Source organism: Furipterus horrens, unplaced genomic scaffold, assembly GCF_987537825.1.
Source record: "Furipterus horrens unplaced genomic scaffold, mFurHor1.1.pri manual_scaffold_12, whole genome shotgun sequence".
Lineage (NCBI taxonomy): Eukaryota > Metazoa > Chordata > Mammalia > Chiroptera > Furipteridae > Furipterus > Furipterus horrens.
This window is the reverse complement of record NW_028327182.1, coordinates 48,893,586-48,911,196: the sequence shown is the minus strand read 5'-3', so window position 1 is coordinate 48,911,196 and position 17,611 is coordinate 48,893,586. Positions and strand designations below refer to the sequence as shown.

The following is a 17,611-nucleotide window of genomic DNA, read 5'->3' as shown; positions in this document are numbered from 1 at the left end:
TGGACACTGCAGGCCATTCATCCAAACTCTGCTTATAGCTCCCCAAAATAGTCACTCTTTGGCCACACCTTCTGGATATTGGATCCCAGAAACAGCACAGGCTGCAGGGAATTGACTCAGAGCCATTGTGTAGGAAATTTCAGAATCCTGGATACCTGGAGTATGTTTAGAAGGGCCAATCTGAGGTCTCTGGGTGGGTACAACTCAACCCATTTGCACCTCATCTCATAGGGAGGAGGATAGCTGAGGAGGACCAATGATCTTTGGTTGAAGTTACTTCCTGGCAATTGTGAACATGAAATGAATAAGGAAGTATGGTGCATTTAGCCTCTTGTTGGGTCAATGGTCCTGCCTATTCCTGCCACATGTAGAAAGGGAAAGTGATTCTAAGTCAGTCTAGAAGGTAGGTAGATTTTCTGGGTTGATCCAATAGACTGAGCTTTCCAAACAACTTCTGAGAGGCAATCTGCTATTGGTAAAGGGAATGCCTGAGGCTTAATCTCTGTAACGAATAAAATCAAAGAAAATACCTCTCTGGCATAAAAATGTTCTTCTTTAAAGCTTTTATTTGACTTCCTATGATGGCAAATGAGCATGATCTGTACCTCCTCTTAGCGAAAGCCCAATGCATATTCTGTCTCATCACTTTTTGGTTCTGGGTGAAGAACTGCCAGGAAACCTTCCTGATGAGCCACAGCTATGGACTGACATAGACACACACACACACACACACACACACACACACACACACACATTTCTATAGCAGCCAAAAAGAAAAGAGCCTCCAACTAAGGATAGCCATTCTATAAATATGGTCCAGGATAGAGCTCCATCTATAAATCTTTCATTCATTCAAGCAACAAATATTTACTGGGTTTACCAGACCCCAGACAAAGCAAAGTGCTGAATTTTTCCAACACTGGACTAGCACTGGGCAAACAAGACACAGCCCCTACCCTCCATGGCTTCCATCCTAGTTGAAGAGATAAAGTCATGAACTAGTGATTTTCAATATGAGTTAAAATAAGCAGTGAATTGTATGGACAGATCTTTACTACTACTTGACTCACAGAGGGGGGAGGGAAGCAAGCATCATCCCTGTCTTATATTGGCTGATGGTCTCAGACAGACAACACCAATTGGGACTATGGCTGACCCACTTGATTCATATTATCATTATCCTCATGTATGAAGCTGTTACTTATGCATCAATGAGTGGTACAAATATGTGTCATGCATCTATCGTGTCTTGTCCTGAGCACTGTGCTAGCAGTGAGACATGTGAACAATAAGTCTCCATCGTGAAGGTGCTTATGACTTACACATGAGTTGGAAATTGTGTATGCAGGAAACTACTCATGTGTAAGTCAACCAGTGATAAGCAGCCAAGGGCCACAATGTAGGAATGAAAGAAGGGCCTGGGAGCTCAAGGACAGAGTCATAGTTTTTGTTTTCACAATGCCACCCACATATTCCTCCCCAACCCCTCACATAGCTGGGAACTATATTTATAAAATGACCAGATTGATCAGGAGGCTTTTGAGACCATAGGACCAGCACATTTGTAGACACCTGTATGGTCCTCTTTTCACGGTTTTTTACACATGGACCTTGTTTTTAAAAAGTTTTGCCCACCAAAATTTTTATTTTTCAGTTTTATCAGTAATACACATTTCCCTCTTTTCTAATTTGTTAATGCACATATGGCCCAAGACCCAAGGCTTCTGTGCATCTGCTAAGCAATGTCTCCATGCTTGATTCACATAATTTTAATCACCAGTAAAGAAACTGTGTATGCAGTGATATATTTAAGGCAAGATTTTGATATCCTTAGAGATGGCATCAGACTGCCGTAAGTCCTTGACTTAGTGTCCAGATACAGGAATACTTAGGGAATAAAACTCTGGGTCTATCCTTAAAGTAAAGAATCTCTCTCAAATATTTTAACCAATCTTCATTTGGAAAACTACAAATTTCATCAAAGAGAAATTTCTAGCATCTTTTATGCTGATGAACAAACTACTAATTTCACCAATGAAAATCTCTGCAGAAATCTTAATTAGCAGCATCTTGTGTGGATCAAAAATATGGATGCTAACTGAGGCAATTGTCATTATCTCTGGAGTATGGACTTTCCAATGAAATGTTAGGTGATCACCTGAAAGTATGAATTCCTGATTAGGGAGCTGACAATCCCTAGAGTGTAGGTTAAAAATGTACAAACTGAGTCACGGCCAAGATGGAGGTGTAAATACACACGCTCATCTCCTCACAACTAAGAAGGAATTTACAACCACTTTAAAACTAAAAAATATATATATTAAAAAAAAAATAACACACAGTGTAACAATATAATCAAAAGAGAAAGAAAAAAAGAATTACACACAGAAACCCAGAAAATCAAAACTACAGGGAAGTTCTGCAAAAAAAAATAAAGTAGAAATAATCAGCCAGAAAGGTAGGAGAGGCAGAGCTGGGATGAAGAGAAAGAGGAGCAGAGCAGCAGCTGGGGGGAGGGGGGGCAGTGCTTGATGACAGCACAGCTGGCTGCAGGGCTAGAGGCAGCAGCTGCACAGAGCTTGGCAGGTTGGCATGGCTAGCAGTACAGTAACTGTAGCTGTGACAAAAAACACAGTCATACAGTTTAAACCCGAGAAGCGATCCCAGCCCCAAACCAGATGAATCTCAGCCCCAGAACAGACCACGTAGCTTGCAGTTCCAGCACCAGGGAAAATAGAGCCACATTGCTTCTGACTGTGAAAGCCAGTGGGGGCTGGGGTGGAGGAAGAAGCTACCAGTCTCAAAAAAGAAGCAGCTTGCTTAGTACAGAAAGAGGGAGAAGTACTTGGAAAAGCGGTGGTAACCAGCACGGTTCTCTCTCAGACCGTCTCCCCCAAATACAGCACCAAAACACAGTGAAATGGGTCACTAGCACTAATGAATACCTAAGGCTCCACCCCCTATAACATAACAAGTGCTACAGCCCTACCTAAGTCACAGAGGCAAACACAGAAAGCTGTCAAGATGAGGAGACAGAGAAGTATGGCCCAAAAGGGTGTGCAGATCAAGGTTCCAGTGAAAAAACTAAGCAATGAAGAGACAGCAAACCTAATAGATGAGGAGATAGTAAACCTAACAGATACACAGTTTAAGGGACTTGTGATAGAGATGCTCACAGACTTGACAGAAAATGTTAAACAGGACAGGGAGGAAATGAAGGCTATCCTGAGTGACATGAAGGAAAATCCACATGAAACTAGTGGTGAAGGAAAGGAAATCAGGGTTCAAATCAACAAATTGGAACATAAGGAAGAAATAAACAGTCAACCACTATAGAAGGAGAAAACAAGAATTTTAAAAAATGAGAAGAGGCTTAGAAACCTCTGGGATAGCTTTAAACATGCCAATATCTGAATCACAGAGTTGCCAGAAGGTGAAGAGGGAGAGCAAGAAATTGAAAAATTATGTGAAAAAACAATAAAGGAAAACATCCCTAATTTGGGGAAGGAAATGGACATACGAGTCCAGGAAGCACAGAGAGTGCCAAAAAAACTAGACCCAGGGAGGATCACACCAAGACACATCATAAAAAAAAAAATGTCAAAGGTTAAGGATACGGAGATAATCTTAAAAGCAGCAAGAGAGAAGAGAATTACCTACAAAGGGGTATCTATTAGACTGTCAGCTGATTTCTCAAAAGAAACTTTGCAGGTAAGAAGGGACTGACAGGAAATTCAAAGTGATGAAAAGTAAGGACATACAACCAAGATTACTCTATCCAGAAAAGCTATCATTCAGAATGGAAGGTCAGAGAAAGTGTTTCCCAGAAAAGGTAAAGGTGAAGGAGTTCATCATCACCAAGCCATTATTATATGAAATGTTAAATGAACTTATTAAAGAAAAAGATCAAAACTATAAACATGACAATGATAACAGTATCACATCTATCAACAACAGAAGCTAGAGAATGGAAATAAAGGCAAACTAAGCAGACAACCAAAGTGGGAACAGAATCATAGGTATGAGGAGCATGTGGGGGGAGGTCAGCTGGGAAGGAGAAGTTGGGAGAAGGAGGGAAATGATGTAGGAATTAAGAAGCATAGTAGGAAGGTGGAGAATAGGGGGATGTTGAGATGAGCTTACATGCATGACTCATGGACATGGATTAAGTGGGGGGAACTGCTGGAGGGAGGGGGATTGCTGGGTGGAGCAAAGGGAAAAGAAATTGGAACAACTGTAACAGCATAATCAATAAAACATACAAGAAATGTACACACTACATCACATTCTCTCCACTATAGTAGTTCAAAGAAAATTATAGACATTATCATGCTATCTTCTTGAAGACCAAGTATGACAAAGTTTGGGGGAAAAGGAGCATAATATACACTTTCTAATGAGGATGCTCTATCCCAGATGATAAAACCTGCATTTCAGAGCCCCTTAGGTTTTGTGGGCACATATACAGTCATGCTAGGTTTTGAGAAATAGAGGTGGGGAGCCAGGGTACCCAAAAAAAATGAATTGGGAAACACTCAGACTTCAGCCTTAACTGCCCTTCCCAGAAACATTGAGAATTTTTCTAACACTGCAGCATGTGGCCCGGGAGCAATTACAATTATTCTCTGTTCTTAACCAACCTGATTGCCAACTTGGTTCAGGCCTTGATTTTATCCCATTAGTCTGCCCTGAAATTTACCCCACACATCTGCATTTGCTGTCTGTATTTAAAATGCATCCATAGCATCTCCCTTCACCCAGCACTGGAGTCTCATAAATAAGGGCCCTAGCAAACTCAGAGCAAATGCCTTTCATTTGAAATTGGATACAAAATCCTCTTCAGTTGAAATGCTTTAGGATGGCCATGTTCCTGGAAACAAGCAGAAGGTCAAAGACTTCCTCTACATATAGGGAGCAGATTCTGGAGAAAAGTGTCACGTGATTTTCCAAGGGCAGGTTTCACTGTTGGATGCCAGGATTTGGTGGAATAGCTATTAATAACCATAGGAGTGTAGATGATCAAATTAAGGAAGCATTTTTAAATTCAATTACACTCTCAGTGAAAATGGTCTCACTAATGCTTGGGGAAAGAATTATATACAGTCCATAAAGCCTAACAATTTTAAACTGAATTTTGCACAATATTCTAAAGGTTAATTCAAGATCTTTCTTCCAAATGGGAAGTTAAATACAGGCAGTGAAAGGAAGGCATCTGTGGACTGACTGGAGGTTTATCAGTCTGTAAGAGTTCATTAGTTTGAATTAGCATAATCACTAATGTTATACTAACACTTTAATGACGGAAAGTAATTACTCACAAATCCATGGTTAAAATTCATTTTCCAAAAGTGATTAGAATTTTGCCAATTAAAAGAATTCCTATGAAACTAGACCACCAACTTATACCATACACCAGAATAAACTCAAAATGGATCAAAGACTTAAATGTAAGCCGTGAAAAAAAAAAAAAAGAATTTCTTCTCCCTGCCAGCAGCCCTGTGACCTCACTCACCCAAAGATCATTTAAATGAAACATATTTTTCATCAGAAGATGGAGCAGGAAGAAGTGAAGGCTGTTTTTATCCTTAGCGCCTTCTCGGGGCACAGCAACTGCATGCTTCTCTATGAGTTTATAATGTCACGTTCTATTTGCATAGTCATTCACTTCTGTCACTTTTGAGTATACCCCCAGATGCTTTGTTACCCTACAGCAATTAAGAAATGAAAAGGCTAGTGGAAGATGAGGCCAAAAGGAAGCAATGAAAGAGTCTAAGTGCAAAGACCATTGCTAAGGTCCAATAGTTGGACTAGTATGGGGACTTGGTGGCTGGCCCCATCCTGAGCACCAGCTTAGAACAGACTCCACTAGTGATTCCTACAGCTGCTCCCTAAAGCATGAAGTTGTACCTCTTGGGCCCTGCTACTGACCTCCACTGAGGACTGGGTGCCACCTTCATGCCTCAACTCAGATTACAAGTCTTGGGCACTACATATGACTGCTCTCCAGCATCATGGTCCACCTTCTCTCCATCCCCGCCACATCCTCCATCTACCAGCCACTTTGAACTTGTCATTTCTTAACTATCCCATGTTCTTTAGTTCCTGGATCCTTCTAACCTGATATTCACCTTGTCGGTAAATCTTGCCTATTCTGTTAGAACGTTCACCCGTCATTCTTTGCCCAGTGTAAATGTCACTTTTCACTGACTAGAATAGCTACCTCCCTCATTTGTACTGTCAGAGCCCCCATTGAATCCTGAATTTTTTCATTCTGTTACATTATACATAATTATAGTGAAATACTGAGTCAGGAATAAGGATATTGCTCTGCTCAGGATGCTCACCCCCTTGCACATGGTAGGTGGTATACACACATTTATCGAGTGGCTTAATGAATTGTAGGCATAGATCTACCCTTCCCACCCCCTCCAACAGCCTCATCAAATCTCAGCCTAGGAGGACTAGCCTGGGCAGATAAACAAACATCACAGGGGAGGGAGTAGAGATGTTTACATACAGATGGGCATTCCCTGTTCAACTGTGTGCCTTACCCAGCACCACTTCCAAAGGGAGCTGACTCTCACTGAGTCAATCTCTGGGCTCATTGGGTTCAGCTAATGGGAGACCCTGGCAAGAGTTTGGAGGCAGGAAAGAGTGATTAAGGCATTTCTTTTGGACTCTCCCCACTTCCATTTTATACCTCTGATGTTAGCTACACAGAACAAGGTGGAGAAGATGAAAAAAGGATGTGGAAAAGGGCATGTTGAAAATAACTTGCCCAGAAATTGCTCCTGAGATGGGAATTTTAGAATGTTTGTTTTCATGGGTCAGCTTTGTGACAGGAGGTCCCAGGTCAAGTGCAATGTTGGGGTATCCAAACCCTCACGGTTGTCTACGATCAGCCTAGAGTACTGCCCAGGTGCAAAGGGCAGCTGACCAGCATGAACACAAGTAGGTATGGACTGAGGTGGAAGGATGCCAAGTCTTCACCCCAAATCACATCTAAATGGAAATGCCATCTCTGATGTAATATTTGATATGTTTTTTAAGTTTTTTGACAGGCATTGTTTTATTTTATTCCCTAATAACCCTTTGAGATAAATATTTTGCTGATGGGGAAACTGCCTTAGTCATAGGGCTAGACAAGTAAACTGTGAAATAAACCAGAGTCTGGTGACACCCAGGCTGTGATCTTCCCTGTCTATGGTATGTCACCTTTAACTGCTCTGGGCTTCATTCCCAGGTGCACCTCTTACAAGTTGTGTGACCTTGGTCAAGTGGCTCAACCTTTCTGTGTATCAGTTTCTTCATTGATAAGACAAACACAGTATGTTTCTCTTGATTGTTGTAAAGACTAAGTAAAAAAGGAGGGGCTTCTCAGAGGCTGGGGGAGTGGACAACATTTGGGGCTTTCCATGAGAAGCCAAGAGCATATCCTCTTGAGCTCAGCAGAAAAGGTTGACCTGCAGAGCCTGAAACTGGTGGAAGTATCTGGGAGGAGGCCCTCACACCTGACTGATGAAGTGTGTGAGCTGTGGCCTTGTACAATCCCAATGAATAAGAGGAAGCCCCCACCCCACCCTCACCCATTGACTAAGTGATACATACCACCAGCAGGCAGGTGGGAGCTAAGCCAGATTTTTATTTATACTTATTTTTCTATTACAGTTCACATTCAACACTATTTTGGATTAATTTCAGGTGTACAATAGAGCAGATAGACATTCATATGGGTCAGCAATTTTTAACCAGTGTATCACAAGAGTTTTTCAAGTATGCAATACCTGACTATTTGTCAGGGACACATACTTCTTTTCCCTTAGATTGCCAAATAAAAAAAGAAAAGACAACAGCCAACACAATAGTAGCCATCTGGTGTGAATGAATCAAAATCATACCTAGTTTTTGTCAGGTTGACAAAAATATAGTTTTTGGTGTACCATAGAATTTTAGTAATTCAAGTGCCTACCTGGCTCCATAGATAGTTATTACAATATTGTTAACTGTATTCCCTATGCTTTATCTTACATCCCATGCCTATTTTGAAACCATTTAGAAACACCATTTAGTACTTCTCAATCCTACCCATCACCCCTCCCCTCTGGCATCCATAAGTTTGTTCTCGGCATCTATAAGTATGTTTCAGTTTTATTTGTTTATTTTGTTCTTCCAATTCCATGTAAGTAATATCATATGGTGTTTGCCTTTGTCTGGAAGAACTAAACTAGATTTAATTTTATTTCTTCTTAAAGAGGAAACTATATTTTCTGTGAAAATTAATTGAAATAATTATGTAAAAAATACCTACATTCCAAAGTGCCTAACACTTAGTAGATGCTGTGTACTAGTTCCCTTCCCTATTTTTAACACTAATGGGCAAGTATTAACAAGATTCTGGGGCACATCCTGTTCCTTCATGAGTCTGGTGGTTGACAGCAGACTGCTGGGTAGCTGCCATCCAGAGAGCAGAGCAGGAGATCCAAGATGGTGGAAGAGTAAGTGGAAGCTATACTAACCTTTTCCCAGGACCAATCTGGAATTACAACTTAATTGTGGAGAAATCATCTGGAATACCCAACTGAACCCTAGCTGGAGAGAAGCCTTATAACCATGGAGAGACAAAAAAGGCCACTTCATCAAACCGTGACTGGAGACACAAAAGGGCTGAATGGGTTCCACAAGTGGCAGCTGAAAGGACTGAGAAACAGTTCAGCAGCTGGGGGTTCCCCCTTAGAAGGGCACAGTCTAAGTCCCCAGCTGGGCTTCCCAGCCTATAGCAACAGAGCAGAAAGTAAGATAGCATCGGGCTTCAAGAAGTGAAAAGTGGCAGGGTTTTTTGTTTGTTTGTTTGTTTGTTTTTTGGCTGGCCTAAAAGAAACAGCTAGAGACAAAGAGCTCTTAAAGGGCTCATATATGAAAATATATTGGCACCCACTTACCCCAGGCTCAAGCAGAAGGAGGGAAGAGAGCACTAGAGATGCTTAAGGAGAGTTTGGGGTGGTGGCTTTGGGGAGAGAACTGAGTGAGGAGGGAATTGGGTCCCAGTGCTAACTCATTCCCCATACAGCAAGCAGACCACTACTCTCCAAGACAGAGGGGAAGCAATAGCCTCACCCACAGGAATTAATCAGTCCCACCCTCAGTGTGTAAGCCTGACTGCTGATCACAGATTGAATAGATTAAAAACTAAAGGAAACAGGCAAAGGCAGTAGATCTCTGGTAGTCTCCAACAGGCTGCCTAGACTTAGAGTGGTACACGATCTGATGCCACCAGGGGCAGATCCAGGAAGTGCATATCAATCTAAGAAGCGGAAACAAACAAGAAGAGTCACAAAAATGAGGACACAGAGAATCAACCCCCCATGGAAAGGAAAGGAGGAATCCCCAGAAAGAGAGCTAAATGAAATAGAGGAAAACAAACTATCAGACATGGAATTCAAAACATGGATTACAGTATTCCCTCACTTATCATGGGTATTACAGTCTAGATGCACCACCCCCCCCCGCGATAGGTGAAAATCCATGAAGTAGGAACCTTATATTTATTTTAGTATTTACATATATTTTAAGGCTTTATAAACCCTTCCCACACACTTATAAACCATCCCCAGTCCCTTATTAACATCTCCCCCTCCCTTATTAACCTTTCCCACACTTTTATAAACACTACTTATGTTCTTAAACATATTCTACACTCTTAAACCTACGTAACTTTAACAACATACATATACAGTACCACAAAATCCCACAATATAGTGAAAAATCTGCAATAAATAATTAAATATAATTTTTTAAAAATCCCGGAATACAGTGAGGCCATAATAAGTGAACCGCGATATACAGAGGGAGTATTGTATAGGGAAGCTCAATGAGCTCAGTGAGCTCAAATAAAACTACAAATAAGTCCAGGGAAGCTCCAAGTAACTTACTGAGAACTACACTAGCATTAAAAAGGACATAGAAGCTATCAATAAGAGCCAGGAGGAAATGAAGAATACAATTTCTGAATTGAAGAACACAGTAGAAGCAATCAAAAGAAGGCTAAATGAAGCAGAAAATCAGATCAGTAAACTGGAGGACAACGTAGAAAAAAATTCCCAGACAGTGAAACAAAATGAAAAAAGACAAAATGAATAAAAAGGGTTTAAGAGAGCTGCAAAACAACATGAAATGTAATAATATCCCTATTATAAGAATATCAGAAAAAGAAAAAGAAGAGCAAGGGATAGAAAACCTGTTTGAAAAACTAATGACAGAAAACTTCCCCAACTTGATGAGAGAAGTCACACAAGTCCAGGAAGCACAGAGGGTCCCAAGGAAGATGAACCCCAACAGACCCACTTCAAGACACATCATAATTAAAATGGCAACATTGAAAGACAAAGAGAGAATCCTAAAAGCAGCAAGAGAGAAACAACTAATAACATACAAGGGAGCTCCAATAAGGCTATCATCAGATTTCTCAGCAGAAACACTACAAGCCAGAAGGGAATGGCAAAAAATATTCCAAGCAATGAAAAACAAAGGCCTACAACCAAGACTACTCTACCCAGCAAGGCTCTCATTCAAAATGGAAGGTAAAATAAGGAGTTTCCCAGACAAAAGAAGGCTAAAAAAATACATCTCCACCAAACCAGCACTGCAAGAGATGCTAAAGGGTCTGCTTTAAGAAGCAGAAGAAACAGAGAGAGACAGAGAGGAACACAAGTACAAAGGGGGAAAATGACAATGAATAAGTACCTATCAATAATAACCTTTAATGTAAATAGATTTAATGACCAATCAAAAGATGTAGGGTAGCTGAATGGATTAGAAAACATGACCCACATATATGCTTTCTACAAGAAACCCACATCAGAACAAACGATCTACACAGACTGAAGGTGAAGGGATGGAAAAAAATATTTCAAGCAAACAGACAAGAAAAAAAAAGCTGGGATAGCAATACTTATATCAGACAAAACAGATTTTACAGCAAAGTCCATAAAAAAGACAAAGAAGGACATTCCATAATACTTAAGGGAAAAATCCATCAAGATAATATAACCCTTGTAAACATATATGCACCCAATGTAGGAGCACCCAAATATATAATAAAAATCATAAAGGACTTCAAAAAGGATATTGGCAACAACACACTCATAGTAGGGGACTTTAACACCCCATTTTCAACAATGAACAGGTCTTTGAACAAAGAAACACCAAGGATATTGAGGCGTTAAACAACACCCTAGATCAAATGGACTTAATTGATATATACAGAAATTTTCACCCCAAAGAAGCAAAATATACATTCTTTTCAAATTCAAATGAACCATTTCAAAGATAGACCACATGGTAGGACACAAAACAAGTCTCACAAAGTCAAGGAAATTGAAATTATATCAAGCATCTTCTCAAATCACGATGGCTTGAAACTGGAAATCAACCTCAAGGAAAAAACTCAAAAACATTCAAACTAGTGGAGAATTAATAACATGTTATTAAATAATGAATGGGTTAACAATTACATCAAGAAAGAAGTCAAATAGTTTCTGGGACCAGAGGGCTTCACAGGTGAATTTTACAAAACATTTAGGGAAGAACTAATTCCTATCCTTCTCAAAATATTCCCAAAAAATCCAAGAAGTGGGAAGACTCCCAAACTCTTTCTATGAAGCCAGTATTACCCTAATTTCAAAACCAGGTCAAGACACAACAAAGAAAGAAAACGACAGGCCAATATCACTGATAAACATAGATGATAAAGTCCTCAACAAAATATTGGCAAACCAGATCCAGCAACACATTAAAAAGATCATAGACCATGATCCAGTGGGATGCATCTCAGGGATGCAAGAATAGTTTAATATTTGCAAATCAATAAATGTTATACACCACATAAACAAAATCAAAGAAAATAAATCATATGATCATATCAACAGATGCTGAAAAATCATTTTATAAAGTACAACACCCATTTATGATGAAAACAGGAAACTCAGAATAGAGGTAGCATACCTTAATATAATAAAGGACATATCTGAGGAATCTGAAGTCAACATCATACTCAATTGGCAAAAATTGGAAAGCATTCCCCCTAATATCAGAAACAAGACAAAGATGTCCACCCTCTTCACTCCTATTCAACATACTCTTGGAAGTTCTAGCCGCAGCAATCAGACAAGAAAAAGAAATAAAAGGCATTCAAATTGGAAAAGAAGTAAAACTGTCATTATTTGCAGATTACATGATAGTGTACATAGAAAACCCCTATAGACTCCATGAAAAAAAAAAAAAACTACTTGACCTAATAAGTGAATTTTTCAAAATAGTAGGGTACAAGTCAATATTCAGAAATAGAAGGCATTGCTGTGCACCAGTGATAAAATATCAGAGATAGAAAAAAAATCCCACTTACTATAGCAACAAGAAAAATAAAGTACCTAGGAATAAATTTAACCAAAGAAGTAAAAGACCTATACTCGGAAAAGTATATAACACTGAAGAAAGAAATTAAGGAAGATACAAATAAATGGAAGCATATACCATGTTCATGGATGAGATGAATCAACATCATTAAAATGTCCATACTACCCAAAGCAATTTATAGATTCAATGCAATCCCTATTAAAATACCAATGACATATATCACAGATCTATAACAAATACTTCAGAACATTATTTGGAACCAAAAAGACCCCGAATAGCCACAGCAATCTTGAGAAAGAAGAACACAGTAGGAGGAATCAAAATATCTGAAACCAAACTATACTATAAGGCCACTCTAGCTGTAATGTTGTGTGTAATCAAGCGACACTGAGGTAATTCCAGTGGAGAGAATTATTGGACGAGTGGGGGGCTGCCACACGCTCAGGAAAGTCAGCCAAGTCAGCCAAGAGCAGCGCAGAAGTCCATCCTTTTATTGAGTTTAACATGATACTAAAAATAGATCAATGAGAACAGGCTCAAGGTAGAGAACTTTAAAAATTTTACAGAGAATAATCATTATCTAAAAGTTAAGCAGAGTAACATATAATGAGGCTTTAACTTCCTAAAGATGTATAACTTTGTCCTTAGGTCTGGTTTCAGACAAGAGTTATCTATAAGGCAAGGAGATGGAATACTAAGCATGGAGGATACCATGGCTCAGCAGCCAGATACAGCTTTGCAGCTGCAGGCATCAGCAAGGCCAGCTTGCTTATCTGAGACACAGGGCACCCGGGCTGAAGGACATGGGAACATGTCCTTCCTCAAGAGGCCTGATTTCCTCTAACAGCCATGGTAGTCAAAACAGTCTGGTACTGGCATAAGATCGTTCATATAGATCAATAGAACATAACAGAGAGCCCAGAAATAAAACCCAGTCTATGTGGTCAACTAATGTTTGACAAAGGGGGAAGGAACATAAAATGGAGTGAAAAGAGTCTCTTCAACATATGGTGTTGGAATAACTGGACAGGGACATGCAAAAAAAATGAAACTAGACCACCAACTTACACCATACACCAGAATAAACTCAAGGTGGATCGAAGACTTAAATGCAAGCTCTGACACCATAAAAGTTCCAGAGGAAAACATAGGCAGAAAAATTTCAGATATCCCACACAGCAATATTATCACCAATATATCTCCTAAGGCAAAGGAAATAAAGGAAAGAATAAACCAATGGGACTACATCAAAATGAAGAGTTTCTGCTCAGCAAAAGAAAACATCAGCAAGATGAAAAGAGAACCAACCATATGGGAAAACATTTTTGTAATGATACCTCAGACAACGGATTGACCTCAAAAATATATAAAGAACTTATATGACTCAACACCAAGAAGACAGACAACCCAATTTAAAAATTGGCAAAGGACCTAAACAAACACTTCTCCAAAGAGGACATACAGAGAGAGGGTCCATAGGCATATGAAAGAATGCTCAACATCACTAGCCATCAGAGAGATGCAAATAAAAACCACAATGAGATACCATCTCACACCAGTCAGTATGGCCATCATCAACAAATCAACAAACAACATGTTCTGGCGAGGATGTGCAGAAAAGGGAACCCTAGTGCACTGCTGGTGGGAATGCAGACTGGTGCAGCCACTATGAAAACAGTGTGAAATTACCTCAAAAAACTAAAAATGTAACTGCTTTTTGAACCAGCAATTCCATTGCTAGGATTCTATCCTAAGAATCCTGAAACACCAATTCAAAAGAACCTATGCATCCCTATGTTCATAGCAGCACTGTTTACAATAGCGAAGCTCTGGAAACAACCTAAGTGCCCATCTGTAGATGAATGGATCAAAAAACTGTGGTACATTTACACAATGGAGTTCTATGTAGCAGAAAGAAAGAAGGAACTTCTACCATTTGCAATAATATGGATGGAATTAGAGAGAATTATGCTTAGTGAAATAAGCCAGGCAATGAAAGACCAATACCATATGATATCATTAATGAACAACACAAACAAGTAAAACTGAACCAAAGCCATGTATACAAGGAGCAGACTAACAGTGACAAGGAACAAGAGCGGAAGGAGCAAAGGGGGATAAGGATTGGAGGGTTCTAGTCAAAGAACATGTATAAATGACCCATGGACAGGGACAATGTGGTGGGGATTGACTGTGGGAGAAAGGGTGGGCAGGGTAGGGGGAAGCAATGGGGGAAAGAGTGGAACAACTGTAATAGAAAAACAGTTAAAAAAGAAAAGAAAAGGGAAACAAAAAACAGAGAGTAGAGCTAGTGTGGCCCTCACTTGCCTGCAGATCACCTCCACCACTAGGGTCACCATCTCAGCACACCATGTGCATGTGCGTGTGTGTGTGCATGTGCACACGCTATATGCACTAATGAAAGGGAAGCTAGCCAGGCCTCAGCTGTTAGCCACACTCTGAACCCAGGGATAGAAACTCTGGCAGCAGTCAGGTGAGTGTGAAAGAAAGACCCATGCTCTGATCCTCTATACACCAGAGCTGGTTAGAAGGCAAGTGCCCAAAGGTACCTGAAGTCCAGAAAGGGCTTGGAGAGCTAGGACAGAAGGATCACTCTCTTCCTGAGGGCAGTGCAGAGAAAGGCTGCCTGCCATGTGACAGCCTCCTGCCTGCAGCATCCATAGAGCTGCCACCTCCACTGAACAGCCTAGATACTGCAGACTAAGAAAAAAAAAGAACTCAAGGAATGAAGGAGGGAGCTGAAAGAGGGGATAATAGGGGTGGGGGTGGCCTGCTGCTGTGTTCAGAGTTAGGAGTTGTGAAAATGAATCCCAGTCTTTCAATTACCAGTTTTGTAACCTCAGGCACATTACTACAGGAAGCCTGTTTCTTCATATGAAAAATATGAACTACAGTCCTCATGAAGGACCCTTACAAAAACCACAATTAATTATATTCAAACTAATATCTGTACTACTCACCAAGAAATGTGGTATTTATTTTGCTCATGGCTGTACTCCTTGCACCCGCAAGGTCTGGCTATAGCAGGTGCTCAATAAATGCTTGCTGATACTTGATCAGAAGCTGCCGTCACAGCTCCTGGTGTTTTGGGGGGCATTTGTTGGGAAACTGCTATGAAAAACAAAAGGACAGGATTTTCAGGGTGAGGGCTGCCTGGTGGTGAGACCCTGGGAAGCAACTCCAGAGCAGTGAGCCTGAAACAGAGCAGAAGTGTGCCTGGTAGGCAAAGTCCCAGGAGTTCCAAGTGAGGCTTCCTCTCTGGGAACCTCGGCCCAATCATATATAACCAGCTCTGCAACCCACTAGTTTCCTTAAGAGTCCATGAGAAGGGCATCCATAACAGCACAACCCTTGACAGCAGTGGAAGGACAAATGGGCACTTACTGAAATTTTGTTTTAAAAATAATAGCAATGATAAAATGGGGGGTGGGGACTACTTCATTAATCTCCAGTGTCTGCACATAAATATCGACAGTATCAAAAGAACAATTTTTGTTCTTTACAACTAATGACCATCATACTACATGTCCAGCAGGGAAATTGCCCATTTGATTGAGGATCTTATTAAAGAATCAGAAAGGCATAAATATTGCATTCTCTTACACTGAGTTGTCAGAGCCTCAACCACCCAAAGCATTCATTGTGTCCCTCATTTTTCTTTTTAGACTTCTAAAAAAGTTCCATTATATTTGGGAAATCTCTTCTTGTAGGAGAAATCATTCGAAGGGGTTTCTCTTTTTAATTGGGTAAATTTAGGTTCTATACTGAAATAAAATGACATAGAAGGGACTTACAATTTTTCAGCATCTGAATTTGGCAAACCATTCAAAACAATTTTGTCTCAAAAATATTTGTCAAAATGGATAACAAGTGTTGGCAATCATGTGAAGAAATTAGAACCCTCTTACATGGTTAATGGGAGTATAAAATGGTAATGCCACTTTGGAAAACAGTCTGGCAGTTCTCATTTTTTAAGAAATACCTGCACTGGAGAGTCTGCTTTTAACACTTTAAACACCAGGGGCCTCTCAGCCAGTCTTGAGAGATGGACTTCAGTCCCACTAACATTCTTCTCTTTGTCCTACAGTATGCGTCCAGCTATCATACAGTCACTCGGAGCGCACCAGACCAAGGCAGCTACCCACATCACCACCTCAGCCACCACCACCATGACCACCACCGCTCCCACCACCACCTCTGCCACCACGCCCATCCTCACCATCTTCACCACCAGGAGACAGAGCTGCATGCTACCCAGGTGACACCCTGCATGTGCCCCTTGTTCTCCTGCCAATGGAAAGGTCACCTGGAGGTGGTGGCTCCCCACCTGCAGCAGATGCACAGGGTTGATATACTTCAGGGAGCTGAGATAGTCTTCCTGGCCATGGACATGCACCTCCCCGCCCCAGCTGACTGGATCATCATGCACTCTTGCCTTGGCCACCACTTTCTACTGGTGCTTAGAAAACAGGAGAGACATGAAGGGCACCCCCAATTCTTTGCCACCATGATGCTGATTGGGACCCCCACCCAGGCCAACTGCTTCACTTACCGCCTGGAGCTCAACAGAAACCATCGACGTCTCAAATGGGAGGCCACCCCCCGGTCAGTCCTTGAGTGTGTGGACTCAGTGATCACTGATGGGGACTGTCTTGTCCTCAACACCTCGCTGGCCCAGCTCTTCTCTGACAATGGCAGCCTTGCCATTGGAATTGCTATCACTACGACAGAGGTCTGCTCCTCAGAAGCTGAGATGTGAAACAAGAGGCTGCCAGAGGCTTACACACAAGAAAGTCTGCTTGTGCCCCTCAGTGCTACAAATTCCAGGACTCCAGACTCCTTTTGATTTCTTCTCCTTCCTCTTTCCTTCCCTCCCTTCTTTCCTTTCTTTTCTTTTCTTCTTCTTTTTTTTTTCTTTTTTTTGGTCTCAGGTACTTAGTGGTATCTAGTATTTGTCTTCCTTGAGCATTACATTATGTAAACATCTTGTGATGCAAGATCTTAATGTGATGTTTGTCCTGATTAGTTGGAATAGTTTTACAGACAGTTTTTAATCAGATTCAATCAGAATGGTTATTACCCTCCCCCAATTCCCTTCTCCATGGTTTCCAAAATGAGCAAAAGCTACCAATACCCTGAAGCAGATCGTTGAGATTGAAAAGAGACTTGGTATCCAAAC

General features: G+C 40.8%; 1 protein-coding gene across 1 annotated transcript in view; it reads left to right on the top strand.

The window, feature by feature from the left end:
- SIAH3 (siah E3 ubiquitin protein ligase family member 3) overlaps positions 1-17,200 on the top strand; it is a 125,708-nt gene extending 108,508 nt beyond the window's left edge. Inside the window, exon 2 of the mRNA XM_090258744.1 lies at positions 16,520-17,200. Coding sequence (XP_090114870.1) covers positions 16,520-17,191 — 672 coding nt within the window. The 3' untranslated portion in view covers positions 17,192-17,200. The remainder of the gene's footprint in view (positions 1-16,519) is intronic.
- The last annotated feature ends 411 nt before the right edge of the window (positions 17,201-17,611 follow it).